We start from the raw sequence: 21,301 nt of genomic DNA on the forward strand, positions 1-21,301 counted from the left end.
TGTAAATGTTTCCTTAACAAATGTGAAAATCATAATATAAAATTGAAAGAGAAAATTAGCCTAAATTTAAAAAATGAAACAAAAGTCATAATCAAATTAAGACCAATGTTGAAGATGTTGATCTTAACTGAAATATCAAAATCTTAATTTTACGAAAATTTCGAATGAGATATTGATAAAATTTCGATTTCGAAAGATAATTATGAAAAAATAAATTAAATGATAAATTCAAAAAATAAATTTAAATTAGTAAATGAAAATTTTATGATTATTAAACAAGATAACAGGTCTATTATTTATATTATATTTACATTAGTGATATTTTGTTCTTTAATTATTATGTTTCATGAATTTTTTTACGATATAATGAAAATATTGATTTACCCCTCAAGTCGATATCGAACTCTTGAAAACATAAAAATATCGACAAATCGACGAAAATTTAATACTATGATTAAGACTTTAGATTTTATTTTTATTTTTTTTTTAAAAAAAAAAGAATAATTCAAGGAATTTGTTTGAAGAATTTGAAATGGGATTGAAAAAGGAGGTGTAGTCGCTCAATAACCAACAAGTAATGCCATTTAATACTCCCATTTAAAAACAACCAAGAAGCGCGTGACTTTACCACAGTGTACTTTCCTCGTCTTTTTCTTGTTTCTGAACAACGGTTAATTATGTTTCCATTATTTGCTCAAATCCCTTTCCTTTTCCCTCTATTTTCAAATTCCCCCATCATTTTTCCTTTTCTTCTAATTATTTCCCCACTTTCTTCCTATTCATTATTTCCCCCTCCCCCTACGTTAATCATACTCACTCTTTTTCTTCTTTTAAAAATGGTTACAAATAAGTTTTAATCCCCATCATTTATCGGTGTAACAATTTCGTATCTCAACTTTACTATATAATGATTTAGATCATATATTTTTTCGGTTTTATAATAATTTAGTCACTGAATTTTACTTGTAGTAACAATTTTGTCTTTGAACTTCAAAATTTATAAAGATTTAGTCTATACCTTAAATATTAGTGTTAACATTTAATGAGATTTCTTACATAAATAAACTGATAGAATAATTAAGACTCAATAATTTTATAAAATACAAAGTCTACTTCATAAATAATAAAAATTGACAACAAATCTTGATGATTTTATTAACGGTAAAATCTAAATTGTTACAAATTTGAAAGTACGAGAACTAAGTTGTTTCGTACTATAGTTTCAAGACTAAATTATTACCAAAATGAAAGTACATAAACTAAATCGTTATAAATCAAAGTTCGAGTACAAAATTGTTATTTTCATGAAGTTTAGGGACCAAAAGTGTTTTTTAACTTTTGAAAATGGTTAATCAATTAAAATATATTCGTTTTAACATTTAAATTAACAATTGTATCAGTTTAATCCTAACTATTTATGTCTAAATAAATTTAGATATTATGGCCTGTTTGTATTTTGAGAACGTAGATAACTCGAATCTTAGATGCCCGAAATTATATATATTAGGTTCTATAGATGTCCGACATCTTTAGATTATCATGTTCGTTTTGTAGAATCTGGAAATATTTCGATAATTATGTTTGTTCCGTAGGATTTCTACTCGGGAATGTTTTAAATTTACATAAAATTCCAAGAATGCCTTTATGACTATTTATTACATTATAACTAATTTGATATAATTTGAATTTATATAACATATTTGTTTTTATCTATTTGAATTTCTTTTAAAATTGATACAATTTATATTATTTTTATGTGTTATTTTTCTCTACAAAATAATATATCATATTTTAAGATCTTTTATAAAATAAATATTAATTTAAATTTGAATTTAAATATATTGCTGAAAATAATAAGAATTACGATATAACTAAAAATATATGATATACATAGTTGATAGTATTTTTTAATTATATAATGCAAATGAAGATTAATGTATATATGTAAAATAAAATAAAAAAAGAAGGACAAAAAAGTAAATTGGGGATGCCCTCAACTTGAGAATTTGGAAAACTCATGTTTGAGCATCCAAAACTCTTCAAACGCTCTCCATCCAGGCATCCTTCAGTTGTCGAGGTATCTCACAATACCGCAAAAATACGGTAATCTAGATGCCAACTCTGTGAGAATCTAGGATGTCCGTGAAACAAATGACCCTTAATGATTTATTATCGTTTTCATTTGATTTCATTTTTGAAATCTCTTAAAATAAAATTGGTCTTTTCCACGTTTTTCTTTCTAAATAAATAGAGACATATAAATGGAGTTAAGCAAATGAAAAAAAGCTCGAATTTAACGAAAGAAAAACGTTACTATTTATTTACTAATTTAAATTAATTTTTTTTTCGTGAAAAATTATGTCTTAAATTGCTTTACCTATAAAGTAAATTGATATAATTATTAGTTAGGATATTTACCTAAAAAGTAAAAATTATTAGGAAAAAGTTTCAAACCTTGGCCAAAAAAAATTGGGGAAGTGGGTCAAATTTATTGCCTATTTACACTGAATTATTAAATCACAAGAGTGTTATTTGCATTTTACTCAAAATTTTAACAAATCATTCTAACATTGACAGTGACACATGGCACCCTTTTTATTGACATTTAGATTGGTAGGCTAGCTTAAAATGGGAAAAGCCTCATTTTATAGGTTTAAATTTATCAAATACATATATAGGGTATAAATAAGAATAATGTAGAGTTCTAAAATTCAGCTTTTAAATTCTAGATTCACTTCTACAAATTCATAGCCTGAACACAAATAGCTTATACTTAGTTTTATTAACTTCATAATTAATACACCTAAGTATTGGTTACACAACCTCATACATTTCAAATACAAAAACTAAACATCTTTTTCGGATGAGAATATGCTAAAAATAAATAATCATATTCTAATTTATTGAGGTAAGTTTTGGATCAAATGTTACTTAAAGTTCAACCTATGGTATTATAGCGGTCTTTTATTCAAATTCTTCTATTTATTATATTTTTGCTCTAGTATTTTTGCCGTCATTCAAATTTTTTAACCGATATATTATAGTATTTTCTTCCTGATACATTCTAGTAGTTCTTTTTTCTTTCTAACAAAAATATGTGAACTTATAAAAATTTTACATATCCAATGACTAGTTAAGTTGTATTACGGTTGAACTAATATATTAAGGAATATTTGGTTCGTTATTTTTTAAGTGGGAAGTATGTAGTTGAACCAGATTTGGTTGACAATTTTGTAACTTCATGTTTACTACATTACCTTCTATGCTACTCCTAAATTTTACTACTGAACTTGTCTTTAGTTTATTGTTTAAAATATATTAAATCTTTAACAAAACATATTATTTGAATAATGGTGATTTTATAGTAAATAAGTAAAAAGTAAAACTTGGTCGATCTCGAACATCTAACATCGAGTCGATAGTATATTATTGAACTATGCTCATATTGCTATAAACAAATAATTTTGACGGTGTTTAACTTAAGAAGTTAAGTTGGAACTTCACTCCTTATTTGATCCAAGAAGTTTGAGGCCCCCAACTAAAAAACATCAATTTTATGATTAGTTAACTATTTACATGGTGTGTGAGTCCTAGAAAATCAAAATTCTTCCAAGTTTCACCACTCTTTTATCTCAAACATCGCATTAGGATGTTTGTTACAATGCATGTAGGTAATAATGAGAAAGATGAGTTGTGAATATTAGGAAAATAAGGGGCAAATTTGAAAAGTGAAAGAGGATGAGGGGCATAATGGCAAAAAGAATGGAGTTAAAGAGTGCATTTAATTTCCTCAACCTCCGAGCCCACCCAACACCCAATGTCCTAATATTCTTTACTTTCTTCTTCAGCTTTCCATCTATCTTCAAACCCTAGTGAACCAAAAAAATTAAAAACAAGTTGCAGAACAAGAAAAAGTTTCATTCTCAGTTGAAGATGTTTTTACTCCACAACCCAAAGCAAACGCACTAGCCTCCTTTACCCACAATCATCTCCTTCAACCTCTCACACTTCATCCATGGCCGCCTTTCATTTACCCCCCGTTTCCCTCTTCTTATTCTTCTTCCTCTTCTTTAAATCCATCCATTCTCTTTCATTTCCTTCCTTTTCCCTTTCTGGGTTTCATGGAAATCCACAGTTTGGGCTCAATGTCGCTCTGTACGGCGATGCGGCTGTTGTCGGTGGCGGAGGTACCAGTGCTCTACAGCTCGCCAGTTCCAGTGCTGGACGAATCATGTACAAGAAACCCATCAAGCTTCTTCGAGGTAAACCGAGGAGATTGATGTCTTTCTCTACAGATTTCTCGTTTTCTTTATCGCCAAACACAGGGAAAGATGGACTGTGTTTTGTTATTGTTCCTAGTAGTTTTAATGTCAGTGCTTTTGATAACGGACCATTTGGGTTTCATTTTGGATCGGAGATGAAACGGAAGGTAAACATGATCCTTGTTAAGTTTACTACTTCCTCTGATGCTGAAAATGGCGATCTGATTAAAACTTTGGTAGGAATTGATGTGGGTTATAAGAGTAATACATCACTAGCAGATTCAGGCAATTTTTCAAACAGTTCATGGGCATTAATTAGAGGGCAGAATTTACACGCTTGGATAGATTACGAGGTGGGTTCTAGGCAATTAGAAGTAAGATTAGCAGAAAACAGTAACAACAAAAGACCATCTACGCCAATCCTTTCATACCCAATTGATTTCTCTCAGATTTGGGGAGAGAATGAGGAAGTGGTAGTGGGTTTGAGTTCATCAAAGGGGAACTCATCCCAGCCATGTTTTGTGTTTTCTTGGAGTTTCAAGGTGAAGAGCATACCGAATTGGATGCATTCGGAGCCACTCGATCCAAAGACGATCATCATTGCGAAGGAATCGGAACCGGAAAGTGTTGTTAGAGAGGAGGAGAGGAAGAATTGCTTAATGAGAGTGGTTGCAGCCATGATTTTTGGGACTGGATGTGGGGCATTGACAGCTTTCCTTGGATTGTATTTATGGACTATCTTTGGCAATAGACGACCAGTTGTTCCTGAGGAGTTTGCCGTGCAGCAGATTGATGTTAAGTATAAGAAAGTTGTGGTGTTGGATAAAGCCATCGAAGATGATGGTAAGAAGAAGGTTGATGTTTGAATTTGGAAAAAGAAGAAATTTGTGTTGTAAAAATTCAATATGTTTTTGTTTTGTTTTATTGTATCTGAAGAGGTTTTTGTCTTTTGTTGTGTTGTAGTTTGGGTATCAATTGTCTAAAGATGCAGTTTTTTAGTTACATTATGTGCAAAAGAAAAGCCATTCCCATCTGGCTACTTGTACTGTTGAAACCAGCTCTTTTAACCCGCCCACTCAATTTCATTTTTTGTTTTTGTAACCTTAGTCCGTATGATTTTAATAGTTAGAATTTATTATTCCATATATAGACTATTAAAGAAGGTTGTACCAAAAGTTTAAATTACAAATTTAATCCGAACACATTAGAGCAATGGATGAATGGGGAACACATAGCTTCAAGACATCCTACACTTCTAAGCTGAAAGTTTAATTTTTCGAATTCAATACATTACCTTCTTTTACACATTAACTCTGGAAAGATTTAAAAATGAAAGCCTACATTCCTTTTGTGCTGAAGAATGGCTCTCCTTTAATTTCCACACCAAGGACGTTGAGCAGTAATGAGCTAAGGCTATCATCATTTAATGCAAATATTTGAATAATAATTCATAACACAACTTTACCATGAAAGCAAGCCATAAAAGAGAAACAATAGATCAGGTCAGTAGCCTGGACAAATCTTTCAATACAAGAACAAAGAACAGTTGCATAAGCCTTTATGTGCTTGCTTTGGCTATTCAAATCGAATGACAATTCAGCTAGAGAATTTGAAGTTCACATATGGGATTCGAACAAAATTCATATTATGTAGGTTAAAAATTCAACTGTCTGGAGACACAATCAGTTCAAAAGTCAAGCACATGATAAAAGACAACAGAAAAATAGACAAATCCATATGACTGGCAACAGAAAGTTGCAAGAGTTGCAACATATTACATCCCTACAAACATATTCATAAAACCCCACATTATCACTATCTTCTTACACTTGATCTTCAACATCCTCTTCTTCTTCATCGTAATATTCCTCATCAGCTGTGGCATCTTGGTACTGCTGGTACTCAGAAACCAGATCGTTCATGTTACTTTCAGCCTCAGTGAACTCCATCTCGTCCATACCTTCCCCAGTGTACCAATGCAAGAAAGCTTTCCTTCTAAACATGGCAGTGAACTGCTCGCTCACACGACGGAACATTTCCTGAATGGATGTGGAATTACCAATGAAAGTAGAAGCCATCTTCAAACCAGTTGGAGGGATGTCACAAACAGTCGATTTGACATTGTTTGGAATCCACTCCACGAAGTAAGAAGAGTTTTTGTTCTGCACGTTGAGCATTTGCTCATCTACCTCTTTTGTGCTCATCTTGCCTCTAAACATAGCAGAGGCAGTTAAGTAGCGACCATGTCGTGGGTCAGCAGCACACATCATGTTCTTGGCATCCCACATTTGTTGAGTAAGCTCAGGGACAGTAAGAGCTCTGTACTGCTGGGAACCACGAGATGTGAGAGGAGCAAAACCCACCATGAAAAAGTGGAGACGAGGGAAGGGAATGAGATTAACAGCTAGCTTTCTGAGATCAGAGTTAAGTTGTCCGGGGAATCTCAAACAGCAAGTCACACCAGACATTGTTGCAGAGATCAAATGGTTCAAATCACCAACTGCTCCAACAATACATGTGAAACAAATTAGTGCAATGAATGAATTAAACTAACTTGAATCTAAGATACACTTTCTTTCCCTCAGGTCAAATACAATAGAACATAATTCTTATCCCAGATCTCATCATTAATGTACAACAACTACCAACAGATCAGCTTTAAGTCAGTGTATTAAACTCATTACGTGCTACAAATTAACAAAGACGGCAAACTACTAAACAATATGTTCAAAGTAAAGAAGAAAGTTGCAGATGTTTAAACGAAGGAAGATCTTACAGCTTGGAGTGGTGAGTTTGAGAGTACGGAAGCAGATATCGTAGAGAGCTTCATTGTCAAGAACCATACACTCATCTGCATTTTCAACCAGTTGATGAACTGAGAGAGTAGCGTTGTAAGGCTCAACCACAGTATCAGACACCTTAGGAGATGGAAAGACAGAGAAGGTAAGCATCATCCTGTCCGGATATTCTTCTCTAATCTTCGAAATCAGAAGAGTTCCCATTCCAGATCCAGTTCCTCCTCCTAGAGAGTGACACACCTGAAACCCTAAAAACCCCAAAACCGCACAAATGTTCAGCCAAAATGACAGAGATAAGTAAAGAAAAACAGAATCAGAAAGAGATCGAGAGCAAACCTTGCAAGCAATCACAGTTCTCCGCCTCCTTTCGGACGACATCGAGAACAGAATCAATAAGTTCAGCGCCTTCAGTGTAATGACCTTTAGCCCAGTTGTTTCCAGCACCAGATTGACCAAAAACAAAGTTATCCGGCCTGAAGATCTGTCCATAAAGGCCAGATCTGATACTATCCATAGTACCAGGCTCGAGATCCATAAGAACAGCGCGAGGTACATACCTTCCACAACTGGCTTCATTGTAGTAGACATTGATTCTCTCAAGCTGAAGATCGGAATCTCCCTGGTACTTTCCGGTAGTATCAATGCCGTGCTCGGCGCAAACAACTTCCCAGAACTTAGCACCGATCTGGTTACCACATTGCCCACCTTGAACGTGAAGGATTTCTCTCATTTTCGGAGAAGAAAGTGAAGAAACAAGAAATGGGTTTTTCCTGAGAGAGAAATGGTAAGTTTGTAGGGACGGAGAGAGATTGAAGAGTAATCTCTTTACAGAGAGAGAGGAAGGGTTTGTTTATAAAGAGAGGAGGAGAGAGAGAGAGGGAAATTAGGGTTTCTTTTTGGAGGAGAGAGATGAGCTGTGAAATGCAACGGGCTACCTGGTGGAGTGGTAACGGTAAATGAAATGCGCTGGAAGGGTTTTTCAAATTTTGAATTTCAAATTTGCATTTAACAGCTGGACAAGACCCGGCCTTTTCCCCCTAATTTAGTATATTATTATTTTTTTAATAATATATTTTTCAGATATGTGTGAAGGTGTCAACATTTTCTATGAGGTAATTAAGCAGTCCATGTGTCTACTAAAATTCATAATTATTAAAAATATAAAAACTTCATGTGAACTTGTCTTCAACTAGATACAGATACCGCATTTAAAAAATAATAATAATAAAATATCACTTTAAACTCGGTATTTTAAAATTTGTTTGGTTCAAAATTGAAAAAGTTCTTTTCACGGAGAAAAAATGTGAATGAAATATTATCGTGGTTGATGTATTTTCAATAAATTTTAAAATCAATTGATTTTTATCGAAATTGATTAAATAGTAATAATAATTCATAAGTGCAAAAGAAAAAAAAGACATAATGTGAATATGTTTGTAGTTCTACCGAAGGAGAAAAGTGAATAGAAATTAGAGTTTGATTTGAAATTTTGATAATAAACTTTTAAGTTTTATTGAGTGTTACAAAGGCTAAATTTAGATATTTTTATGGGAGTCTCATATTTTTATTTTTCTCTTTTTTTTTAAGGAAAACATTAGAGTTTTCTATTTGATATTTATAAGTTGAGATGGTGACATAGATTTTTTTTCTTTCTTTTTTTCTTTTTCTGTTTTTTAGTGCAATAATATGGTTCGAAAAACTCAAACACTAACTTTTTGGTATGCCTTATACCAATTGAGATGTTTTCAAAGTAATTTGTTTTTTTAGTTACAATTTGGGATAGGGGAATTACCTCGTGTTGTCTAGTATACTTGAATGTCAATTAAGTTATATGCTCGACTTGATTTTTTTTTGTTTATTGTGTATGATACTATCTAGATATATATATTTATTATTTCTAAACCCAATATAGATGGAGGCTTCATAGTTCGAGATCTTATTGGAAAAAATTGTTGGGGATGTGTACCTCTCATTATGAGTTGTAATTTGTGATTTTGTAATGTGCTTATTTTTTTTAGTAAAAAAAAAAACCATTTTCATTTCATTCTTCTAAATATATAAAAAGTATCGAATAAGATTTTAATTCAAAATATGTATATGTTAATTAAAAAGGAAATCAAGAACGATTGGATTGCCTTTTAAAAGAAAATAGAATTTGAGTGGAGAAAAACAATGATTTACATTATTATTAGTAATAATGATAGTGAATGTGATGAATTAATTAAGATTTGAAATTATTTTCCTTCCTTTAAAAAAACCATTTTTTTAAGATAACAATATTTAATTAAAAGCAAATTAAATATAATAAAGGTCTTCAAACGAAGTGGAGGACACTCTATCCAAAAATCAACCATCCCAAAAGCATGAACAAACTCGATTGCAAGCCTTATTAAAAAAAAAAAAAAAGGAAAAAAAAGAAGAAGAAGAAGAAGAAAGAAGATAAACTCAAAACATTCGCATGTAAGGTGAAGAAGATAATGTTTTTAGCAAATTTTGATTTTGATTTTGTTTGAAAAAAGTATGAAGTAGTACAAGTGGTAAGATCGGGTCGATCCGTAGGGAAGTACGAATATTAATTTCTCAAAGTTAATTCTTTAGCCAAAGCGGTAAATGTGGGGTTTTGTGTGTGGGTTGAGAAGCAAGCATAGAAAAATAAAATGCGGAATGTAAATTGCAAGAGAAATAAAGCGATGTATCCTAGTTTGTAGAGGTAGCATATCCAAAGTTTCCCTAATTGTTTGCTTGATCATAGATTTTTCGGATTAACTTCTATATTGTCTAAACTTAGCCAATTCACCTATAAAAGTTAGGTGAGAGTCCAATTTATCAAATTAGTCAATTCAATTAGATGAAAAGCATCCTAATTAACTTATACTAACAACATTGAATTGGAATTATACTAAGGTGAATATCAAATAGAAAAAGCCTAAATCAATATTCAACGTGATTCTTCCTAGAACGATAGAGCGTTGTTTTTCATCATAGATAACGAATCACAAGTCTAACATGTTGTTGCCTTTGATCAAATTACAATTATATGTCGCGTATTGTAATTTAATATCTAACTAATATTCGTACATCTTCAAGTAGAAATACAACTATAAACAGCAAAGATAGTAAAAGAATCCAAAGATAAAATAGAAACAATCAATATTAAGAGTTTAGCACAAGTCTCATAAGGTTACAATTGGAAAAAAAACCTCAAGAACTAGGAATTGGGGATTCTTACCTGCCCATTGAGATGAGAAAGATCAAACCCGCCATCTTTCACTCCAATTACAGAGAAATAATCAACTCAAAACTGAAAACTAATGTTGTAGATGGATAGAGGGTGAAAACCGATCACTAGGTTAAAAAAAATATGACCTGAAAATAAAAAAGTAGATTTTATATCCATGCGACGACGACACGATATTGCACCCTTTTTAAGTATTCTGTCAAAGGCACTGTGTCACAGCACCATAGGACATCACAACACTCTCACTTAGGGTAGATTTGTTATGTTCTCTTCAATTTAAAGTATCAATACCCTTTTTAGCTCCTGATTGCTCCAAATTAACCCCAAACGGTCCATGATGCTCCAGAATGCATGTATTACTCAGGGTCATATAAATATATATATAAACATTTAAGCACGTTAAATATCATAAATAGGCAAGATTAGAGGCACTAATATAGCACATTTTGGATGTTATCATAGAGGTTGAAAATAAACTAAATAAACATCTCATTGATGAAACCCACACTAGATAAATGCGTGATTTCATCATCCAATATTTCAATGTTAGCAAAATTAAGAAAGAAAAAATATATAGTTCAAACGACCCGACCCCCTAGGACTTAGGTTAGATCGTTACTAAAATAAATGCATGCCTAAAATTTAAAACGACGCTCAGTTATGTTGAAATAAATGTTAATTAAACAAGAGAAGTTCAAAAGACATTTATTAAATGCAATTGTTAAAACAATAATAAGGTACCCATAATTCGTAAAGACTATTAAAATTATATAAAAGAAATAATCCGTAATAATAAGTTTAAGACAATAAAACTAAACATTAAGGGAAAAAAAATAAGGACTTTAAATGTCATGATGCGGAAGCGTAAAAACTAGTCCCAATGGCACGATCACGAATTCCGCTGCGCCATCGCTGGTGCATCTCTACCCTTACCTGGAACATCAACATAAGAAAGAATGAGCATGAAATACTCAGTAAGTAACCCCACCACTAGGGTTAGGCTAGGCATCTATGTCTTCTAGATACCCACCTACGACACATAAACAAATGGAACAAATGAGAGACTGAGCCCTATCCTATTGTAGTTAAGTATGCCCACAAAACTGGTGAACCCCAAAGGGAACACAAAACTGGTGAATCCTGAAAGAAACACAAACTGGTGAATCCCGAAGGAAACACAAACTAGTGAGCGTCTAACTAATCAATGAGGATAGTCACACAGTCTCAATGTTCTAAGAATCAACATTGTACAATTCTGGAACATACATGAAAATCCTTGATACCATGGCTCCATCACATACACATGATTATTGACAACATATCATACTACATTCATGTATACCTTACATCATAATCCCACAACATGCAAGTATGCCTCAACACCAGCAGATCAGATATCAACATATGAAAACACATACCATCACATACTAACGATCAAGTGCCTAGGTGTATCTTTAAACAAAAGAGAACCCGTGTCAGAACATACTTGATTCAGGTCATACTATCAGTCAACATGCTAATATTTACCATAACATACACTTATCACGCGAGCATACAAATAGGGCCAGTTCCAATGGTAAGATTACTTACCTTAATCAAAATTCCACAGATAAACTCCAACAACCAAACGATGACCGTGATTTGAAGAAACGACCCTACCATACGAATACAACCATAAAATTTCAGTCCAATAATAATTGCGACACCTCAGATTCAAAACCACAACACCCCAAAAGCTTACCCAAGGAACTTGATTAACAACCACTCCAAAATCTCCTTCCAACAAATTTTAACTCTCAATGGACGACAGCTTGGAACCTTAAAGATACAAGGGTTAAGTCAACTTAATTCAGTAATCAAAGCGTGCCCACAAACCAACAATAAGGACCATAACTCTTACTAAAACTCTTGACGAATGGTCTTGAATCCACTGGACAGTCGCTGCTGTGATTTCCCAAGCTCAAATCTAAAATCAAAATAATGTGACTAATTTAATCCTTAATCCAACTTAGTGGCCATCCAAAATCTTTCAAGAAACAGAACCACCAAAATAGATCTTACCAAAATCTAAGAGTCAAGCTGCTAGAAGACGGTGCAGCACGCGGCAGTCAGAAGGTTTGATCGGCGGTGGCGCGCGGTGGTTAGGGGGCTGGAGCGGCGGCGGCATTCGTGGCTAGGAGCGGCCGCAACTCAGACGGCTCTCCAGCTAGGTGAGCGGTGCGACTCCAATGGCGACTCTCCGGCTGGGCGAGCGGTGCGACGTCGGGTTTCGGTAGTGAGGGAGGCGGCAGTAAGAGAGGTTGTGATCGACAGTGAGGGAGACGGCGGCAAGATGGGTTTGGGCAGCAAGGGAGGCGGCATCGAAAGAGGTCGTAACCGACAGTGATGGAGACGACGGCAAGATGGGTTTGGGCAGTGAGGAAGGCGACGGCGAGATGGGTTTGGCTCGTGCGACGAAGGGGGGTCGTGACCGGCAGGAGGAAAATTTGGGGGAGAGGGTTTCGTGCGTGAGGGAGAAGGGATGGGTTTTATTTTTGTTTTATAAAAAAAATAATAATAATAATAATAACTAAAAAGGAAATAATATAATTACATTTAAATCATTTTCTTAATCCACTTTATACTATTTATTTTCTTTTCTTTTCAAAAGAAATTTAATTCCTGCCATTAGTTTTCAAATTGAATTTCAATTGAATAATTTTCATGTCAATACTTAAATTCCCACACTTATACTTCAAATCCAAAATTTCAAAAATGTCTTCCAACTAAGGACAATTACTGAATTTTCAAATAATAAAGTTACTGAAAATTACATTATTATTAAATAAAATGTGCGGGGTGTTACATTGATACTATGGGTTCGATCTCCACGTGTATTGTTTAAAAAAAAAAGAGACTAATATGGAATTAAATATTTTCCAACATACTTAAGCATAGTTCACCAACATAAAGTTTGTAATTTGCATCAAGAAAGAAGTCAGGAGCTCGAATTTGCACCATTCGTTAGAAAAAACAAAATAATAAAATTAAAAATTATCTAAACCTTCATATTTTCATTATCTCGTTCTACTTAATCTAATATCTAATAAAAATTTGGTATTTTTAGATTATTGGTAGATTTAATTTACCGACAACGACCAATCGTAGAGGACCTTTACAAAATGCATAAAAGACCAACAATTGCATGATCTATAAAAGGATCTTGCAGTCCTATGGAGAACTTCTAGAAAAACCCATAGAAGTCCTTTACAGTCTCATATAGGATCTCGAGGACCTCTCCAATTCCTTGGAAGACCCATCACCTATATAGACCTTAGTCATGGAGAACTCAGGTTGTCCCATGAAGAACGGTGGAGGACCTCTACACCTTTGCATAAGCCAAGTGAATAGTTGAGTTCAGGTGATAAGTGGTTTAAATTTCTAACAATTGATCCATGAAGGTATCGTCGAGAGTTTAAATGGATGATGCACTAAAGCATCAATTATGAGATTCAATGTTGGTAGTGCAATTGTCTAAGCAAATTTGACGATTCCAAAAATTGAAAAGACGACAATAATTCACGTGAGCATCAATTACCCAATAACCGTCGATATAAGCAATATAGAACATTTATCAAATGTATGTGAAAATTCCATTAGCTTAATACCACACAAATGTTTAATATTCTTTATTTTGCATAACATTAATGTTATTCTCTACAAAATACTAATTGATCACATTTTTAATATCAAATAAGTTAATAGTTAGCGTTGATGCCAAATTTTAGCCAAAAAAACGTATCTAATCTCCACGTGACAACAACCGTAAATTTATAATTCAAGGAAGAGATAACCTACAAAACAAAGAAAAATAACTATGATGCCCAAATCATTAAAAGAATTGAATAATAGATAATAAGTAAGAAGTTTAAGTTACCTACGATTATGATATGATTTTTCCAAATCTCAAACAAGTTAGATTAAATCTTATCTTATCTCATTTTATCTTATATTGATTTTGAGCTTTATTATGTTCGAGTAAAATTCACCCATAATAATTCCATATATATATAAATAGAAGAAATTTGCATCCTCTAATTTTGGTTATTGTTAGTCCATACAACGAAATCAAGAGAGAGCACATCTTCGAGATGGTCCTCGAAAATCTAAAAAATCCAAGGCTAAATTTGTCATTTAACAACCGAATGATTTACCATTCCACCTTATCCTATGTTAGTATGTTGCCGAGAATAGGATAAGACGAGTTAGACAAAAATATTATTTGATATTATTAAATTTAGCACCCACCCTTATGTGGAGCATAGAGCCCTATTGTCTTAAATGGAGAGGGACATTTTAACCTCTGTTTTAATAGAAAGAAAAAAATCACTTCATTAATATGAGAAAAAGATGTGATGCAAGTATAAATGAATAAATAAATAAATATAATGAAAATATCTATCTGTCAGAGTCCTAACTTTACACCTTCATATCTCATAATTTGATCAATAATAATATTATTCCAATAATATTGTTTTTTTTTTTAAGAAATCAATCTATACCCATGAAATTCGATCTATTAAAACTTAAACTAATAATTAGATTAATTTAAATCTTAAAATTTTGTAATTGAATTGATTTTGTTAAGTTTGTAGTTACGACTGAGAAATCATACAAATAGTAGTGGAAAAATTGTCGCATATACGCTATATTCTATTCATACTAACCATATCAACAGATATCTTTCATAGCTCCTTCCCTGTCCCTTCATCTTTCTTTGACCTAGTCACGTAGGATCAGGATCAACTAAAGAGCTAGCCTGCCATGCACCCTTGCTTCACACTATGGGTTAGCAAGAAGTTTGTTAGGTGGACATTATCAAATAGTATCTTTTGATGAGAGATATGAACAAGAGGCTTCTAGAAAACTAGTCTTTTCTAAATTCTATTCAACTAGTAAGCAAACAACGAGCCCATGGGTATTTGAACCAAAGTATCCAAGAAAAAGCAAAATATTTGATGGAAGAACGGAAGATCTCTTTGAACAACTTGTTATAATAGGAAAGCCTTATATCTTAAAATTAATGCATCAAGTTGATGATAAAATACACGAACGTTCCAATAGGCATTATGCACCTATTACATAATAACCCCTAAGAGGAAAGGCCAAGCAAGGTGGACAACGAGTGAGAGAAATGGAGGTTTGGGCTCCAGAAGGATTTGGTGTTGCCCATTCAAGAGATGCTTACTTATAAACCTGATCATATTAGAGCTCAACAAGAAGTACTTGGTATCACGACCATTAGAAGTACAATACTTAAACCTGAGGATACTCCAAAATCTTTTCGATTGCTCATTCGAGAATTATGATCTTTGGCTTTGGAACCTAACCATTTCCTTGTATCTGAGAAGAATTCTACCATATTCCTTTGTCTTTGCACCTCAGTCCCGGATCGACTAGTTGTCTTGTTTGCTATAACTTGAATATGTGATCGACCTATATATCAAAAGCAGTTGCAAAATGCTACTTAACTCAGAACTAGTAGAGGAAGGAAGCGATGATAAGTTGTTCATTGCTATCGTGATTCGCTCTAGGAGTGTTTTGTATAAAATAAATTGGAAGAATAAGTTCTAAGTATAAATGATGCATTTATGCTTTGATGCGTTTAAGTAATTGTAACGTGTTGGGGCGTGAGATATATGCAGGAGAACGCACACAACTTCTTCTAATGACGTTCAAGTTTTCCCAAACCAGACCAAAGTATAAATCTAATTTAGGTTCCTGGTAAATCCAGGGTCAAACTCAAGGATTTAGTTAACCAAACGCAGACCTTGTGTTGTATCTCTGTATGGGTTTTCCTAAATAAATGTGAGAAATTGGTTATGTACACTAAATTGTTGTGCCTGTGCAAGAAATGCAAAAGAGTTGAGTAGTTAGTGATAGATCATGTGAGAATGGAGTTTAATGTAAGTGGGTGCGTTGGTCTAAGATGAATGTACACAAACCAGGATGTGATGTGGATAAGATGGAGTGATTTGCTTATCTTTTGTTTATGTGTTAGACTTCATTCAACATTTTTCAATGCGAATAACATACAAAACCTATCTCTAGGATGCATGCGTCTAACACAGAATGCAACAAACACCAGTAAGTCTATCTCTAGCTGTACTAGGCGTCCTACTTGATGTAGCTTAGTTATTCTTTCAAACAATCTAAGTTAAAGATGCTTTTTACCAATTTGTCAAGTTGGCTTAAGCGTTGAAATGAAGTTTGCATAAAGTATTGATGCATTCAACATAAACAAGAAACAAACAAGGGCAAAGTGTGATGGATCAAATATATGAATTTTATAAAAAAACAGAGAGTCTTTACAAACGCAATATTTAATCAAATGAAATGAAAGCGATAAATGAGATGAAGGAAACTGAGTCAAGCCAAAGAATACAATCTATTGTATTTCTTTGGCTCAATCTCGTTGTGTACAATCACTTGTATAGGAATTGAACGAAGTGTCTTTCTCAAGATTGGCTTCCTCCGCTTCCTGGCCGGCGGTGGTGGTGGTTCACAACCCTTCTGATCGTCTTGGCACCACAACATAGCTTCTAAAAGACTAAAACTATGACTACATTATATAGAGAGTAAGGATCTTGATAATTTCTGAACTGAATAATTTTCTTCACACTGAACTCTGGAGGGACTTCATCTATTTATAGGGGTTGGTCAAGTCCACTTGGTGAATGGGCAGCATTAAAGTCCATATCCTGGTTAGCATTAAATTCCATGCCCTGGTCAGCCACCTGACTTTCAGAAGCTTTTTAGACGCCGCTTGCTGCTTGGAAGCTTTTCAGACGCCGCCTGCTATAGGTGCCCATACTTGCAAGTGGTGATGTGACACAATCGGCCTGGATTAATGAATCTTCTCTACATTGAACTCCCTCCGACACATGGCCCATGTGTTACAACTTTTCCTGCGGCACTTGTCTAATGCGTTAGCGTTTATCCTCGCGTTGAAATCCTACAATACAATGCATTAATGTCGCGATATTTAGTAATAAAACTTCTTTTGCATGAGTTTGCTAATGTTTGAATAAATCCATGCATTTTTTCTAAAAATAAGGAGAATTTATCATTAAAAACCTTAGTTGTTCCAACTTAAGAACAAAAATAACTTGTATTTCTACAAGTTATCACCACCCCCAAATTTGAACAATGCTTGTCCTCAAGCATTTCAAAATAATTCTTTGTTATCTCCTTTGTCTTAGGTGTGCAAAGTTCGCCTCTCATCATATTCATTCATAAGCTTGAGATAAGAGTTTGAAAAATATAACTCACATTGACTCTTTTCTAAAAGGACTAATGTTTAGTTTCAAATGCAACAAACCTTTTATCACCAACTCATTTCGTTTCTCAAAACATTCTCGTTTTTTCTAAACCAACAATGCGTTAGATGCACTTTTTAAGATAATTGTCGGATAAAAAGAAAACCAATTATGAATTTACTTAATTACCCATGCGTTGTTCCAGGTATCCCACTTTCATTTTGGCTTGCCCCCACGGGTGTCATGCGAGCATCCAACTATGGGTAAGTACCATTCACAACTAAACTCATATCTAATATTCATGCGTTTCAAGATATATTTTCTTCAGACTAGATAGAGGAGTTCTATGGGACGCGTTGGTCTAGGAGACTTAACTTCGTTTTGGCTTGCTCTCACGGGTGTCATGCGAGCATCCAACTACGGCTAAGTTCCTTTTCCAACTTAACTCATGCCATTTTAAGGTTTTTCTTTTGAAGTAATGACAGAGGAGTTGCGTTTAACATTTTTTTTATTTTGTTCCCTTTTCTTTATAATGTACTTGTTGATGCGTCTTAACTTGGATTTCCCTCATCCCCAAATTTGGAGATGAGCTATACTCATCCCAAATTTGGAGACGAGCTAAATCCTCATTGCTAAAAGAGAAACAAAATTTCAAAAAGGCTTTGAGAGTCCGAAAGGAGTTTTAAAACTTGAAGCTTGCACGCGTGAGAAAGTAAACTTGTCTTCTTAGAGAAGTTCAGGCCTTATAGATTTTTCTAACGCCTACTCTATACTTATAGATTTCATATAGTTGATATCATTGAGGTCAGGCAAAACACAAGACTTTAGAAAATATCTAAAGAAAAAAAATCAAGTATGCCAAGGTCAAACGCAAGGAATAAAATGATATGAATTTCTCATTCATTTTCATAGATTCACATGAAGTAAACAAACAAGTCAAGCAGATACAAAAGAATATCAATTAAATAAAAATACAAAAATAACCCAACACCCCGAAACTTTATTGTGCTGGCGCGTCATCTCTCCGTTCTTTTCCAGGGTCTTCATCCATAAATCGCAGAGAGTTTCTAAGATGGGCAGGCAGTGGAGGCAGAACAAACATTCCAATCAAGACCTGATTGATGTATTGCGTTGTATAAATGAACTGGTCTTACATCCATCTTGTTTGCTACCTTAGATAATCCTTTAGAACCCGATTTTGTTGTTAGAGACCTTCAATGGACGCGGTCAGTGGTCTGAGCTGATCACTGATGAAAGTTTTCAACTCTTCTAAATCAGCACTGCGTCGAGGTGGGGTTGGTTCTTCATTTCTTCCAACTGGGTCTTCAAAATTTGCTACGTTGCTCGATCCTAACCTTGTTGGTTCAAAGATTATTGGAGGAGGCACGAAATTGGGAATTGGACTTGGTGAGGGCGAAGGAAGAGAATAAGGGATGTCCTGATCCATATGAGTTGGTTCTTGGTGCGTTTGTTCAGGACTCCCTTCTGGCGGGACCAATGGTGAGTCATGGAGAGTAAGATTGAGGGTTGGTTGCGCTTCTTCAGCCTGAAGTTCAAGCTCAGCTTCATGTTCTTCGTGCTCTGAAGCTTCATTGTTGTGTTCAACAATCTGGACGCGTCTTCTTTTGGGGGTGAATTTTAATGATCGAGGCTTAGTTTCCACTTCCTTGGTAGGTAAGGCAGGTTGATGTGGCAAATCGCGAAGTAGACACCTTACTAACTTTATGTCTATCAAGCCATCAATATCTTCTTGATCATTCCCCAGAGGGATGCCCCCGCATTCGCATAATGAACAAATCAGCCATGGGAAGTAGAGTTGCCCTTGTGACTTAGTCTTGATGGCCTTGATCTGATCCCTTATAAATTTTCCAACGTCTAAAAGGATGCACTGCATGATGCAATAGGTAGCCAGGACGTGTTCCTTTGATAATGTTTCATCATGCGTTGTAGGCATGATGCTCCGTTTGATCAAGTAATACCATAAATTCGTGCCTGGAGTTAAATTCCTGGAAGCTAACATTTTTGTCCCTTTTTTAGATGTTTGCCATTTGCTTCTAGGTTTGACTGCCGTCCTTAACGCTTCTTCTAATTGGCTTGGCATTAGTTGTTCCAAGATGCGATTTCCTTCCGTGTCCGAATTACTATCAATGTTGAACACTTCGTTGATCTTATCAGCTGAGAAACGCACCAACACCCCATCATCGAAGGCTGTGTTCTTTTCCATATCAAACTCACTGTTGTAGAACATGCGGACGAGGTTGGGCCAAATATGGGTGTGCCTAATGCAGAACTGATTCCACCCTAATGTGTTTATTATTTCTGTTATATATATTGGCAGTGGGTGACGCTCGGGAAAGAAACCCTTTTCTACGAGTATGTCACTAAATTGACGCCTTCTTCCCGAGGTCTTCTTAGGTAATGCGTCGGTTACCTTGCGGTTTTCTGCCGTGTGCTCTTTGGCTTCCCTTGCCAGTTCTCTCAGTTCATTCTCAATTTTCTTTTTGGAAAGCCATCTTCCTTCGCCCTTGCCTTGCGAGCTGATAGTCTTCCAATTCCTACTCTAGTGCATCGTGTCTTGAGTTATTTCCATGCGCTACATCCTCAGGGTCGGATGCAGATTGCTCATCTTCTTCCTCTAATATTAATTTTCTTTTCCTTGTTACTCTTTTTTATTTTAAGGGCCCTTCATTCGCGTCGGATGGGCGTGATCGAGACGCGTCAGGGCCAATTCTCCATTCTTTATCTTCTTCTTCCTTTTCTTCTCTTAATTCTTCTTCTAGTTCCTCTTTAAACATCATAGCATATCGCTCCGCTTCATCTAATTCAAGTGATGCGTTAGGTGGGTCTGAACGCATCCCTGCTCTTCCTCTTGGCTTTGATTGAGAGGCACCAAAATCGCAGCAAAAACTTCCTGCTCGTCTAGTCGAGCCAATTTTGCCAACTCTTCAAGATTGCACTCTGAAGCAGGACTGTCAGAGGGGGGTATGGGTGGAGTAAATGGAGGGGTGCCCATTGGGGTATGAGGTGTCCTAGGGGAGGATATGATGAGGGGCGAATGAAGTGGTTGGCTCGATGCATCTAATTCCACTGGATAAATGGTGGCTAAGGGCTGGATCGAAAGTGGATGTGGTGAACGCACAATTGGTGACGGTGCGTTGTGGAGGTAGGCTGGGAGTGGGTCATGCGTTGCACCCACCATAGTAATGTTAGAAATTACTGGTGGTGGGGCAGGCTTGGTGTAGGGTTTAGAGGCGATCGTAGATGACGGACGCGTCCTCGGTTTTGCAGGTGTTTTGGCCCTTGGCTTAGGGGTAGTTTTGGGTTTAGGTTGAGGGGTCTTAGGTTTAGGTTGAGGGGTCTTGGCCAGAGGGGTAACGATGGCTTTGGAGGTTTTGGAAGGGAGTTTTGTGGATGTTGTGGAAGGTTTCGACCTAGACGGCTGTTGGGAAGAAGAGGTGGTTCTGCCGTGCATGGGTTTGGTTTGGACAAGGGTTTTGAAGTTTTGCTAGGGCTCGAGGGAGGTGAAATCTAAACAGAGGATGAGGAATAAGAGCTTACTGGTGATTCGTTCCTGAAGCTCACGGTCCGGTTCTGGCTGTCTGAGGCGGATGACATTGTGGCTAGAGAAGCTTGAGCAAATCGGAAGGGAGGGAGACGGAGAGGCTAGTTTTTTTTTTCTTTTTCATTTCAGAGAACTCGAGAGTG

General features: G+C 35.1%; 2 protein-coding genes and 1 long non-coding RNA gene across 3 annotated transcripts; 1 reads left to right on the forward strand and 2 right to left on the reverse strand.

Moving 5' to 3' along the window:
• Positions 1 to 3,694: 3,694 nt before the first annotated feature.
• On the forward strand, positions 3,695 to 5,363 carry LOC120072573 (lectin-like protein LEC). The gene has a single exon (XM_039024965.2). It carries the CDS (start codon positions 4,016 to 4,018, stop codon positions 5,126 to 5,128), a length of 1,113 nt encoding a protein of 370 aa, XP_038880893.2. The 5' UTR covers positions 3,695 to 4,015; the 3' UTR covers positions 5,129 to 5,363.
• A 519-nt stretch (positions 5,364 to 5,882) lies between these two features.
• On the reverse strand, positions 5,883 to 8,144 carry LOC120072572 (tubulin beta-8 chain). Its single transcript, XM_039024964.2, has 3 exons — positions 7,397 to 8,144; positions 7,039 to 7,308; positions 5,883 to 6,762 (listed from the first exon to the last, which is right to left on the reverse strand). The coding sequence occupies exons 1-3, from the start codon at positions 7,788 to 7,790 to the stop codon at positions 6,086 to 6,088; spliced, it is 1,341 nt and encodes a 446-aa protein (XP_038880892.1). The 5' UTR covers positions 7,791 to 8,144; the 3' UTR covers positions 5,883 to 6,085.
• A 2,833-nt stretch (positions 8,145 to 10,977) lies between these two features.
• LOC120073947 (uncharacterized) lies at positions 10,978 to 12,921 on the reverse strand. Its single transcript, XR_016528600.1, has 5 exons — positions 12,360 to 12,921; positions 12,199 to 12,264; positions 12,040 to 12,116; positions 11,889 to 11,953; positions 10,978 to 11,231 (listed from the first exon to the last, which is right to left on the reverse strand). It is a non-coding gene; the product is annotated as an uncharacterized LOC120073947 (long non-coding RNA).
• Between the last annotated feature and the right edge of the window lie 8,380 nt (positions 12,922 to 21,301).

The sequence above is a fragment of the Benincasa hispida genome, chromosome 3, assembly GCF_027475165.1.
Source record: "Benincasa hispida cultivar pf3 chromosome 3, pf3_genome.v1.1, whole genome shotgun sequence".
NCBI classification, from domain to species: Eukaryota; Viridiplantae; Streptophyta; class Magnoliopsida; order Cucurbitales; family Cucurbitaceae; genus Benincasa; species Benincasa hispida.

Bases quoted from the DNA above. Each gene is read 5' to 3' on its own strand.
- LOC120072573 (XM_039024965.2), top strand. From the start codon at position 4,016: ATGGCCGCCTTTCATTTACCCCCCGTTTCCCTCTTCTTATTCTTCTTC.
- LOC120072572 (XM_039024964.2), bottom strand. From the start codon at position 7,790: ATGAGAGAAATCCTTCACGTTCAAGGTGGGCAATGTGGTAACCAGATC. The intron at 7,309-7,396 runs GTTTGCTCTCGA...TGGGGTTTTTAG, and splicing joins GAACTGTGATTGCTTGCAAG to GGTTTCAGGTGTGTCACTCT. The intron at 6,763-7,038 runs GTAAGATCTTCC...TTGTTGGAGCAG, and splicing joins CAAACTCACCACTCCAAGCT to TTGGTGATTTGAACCATTTG.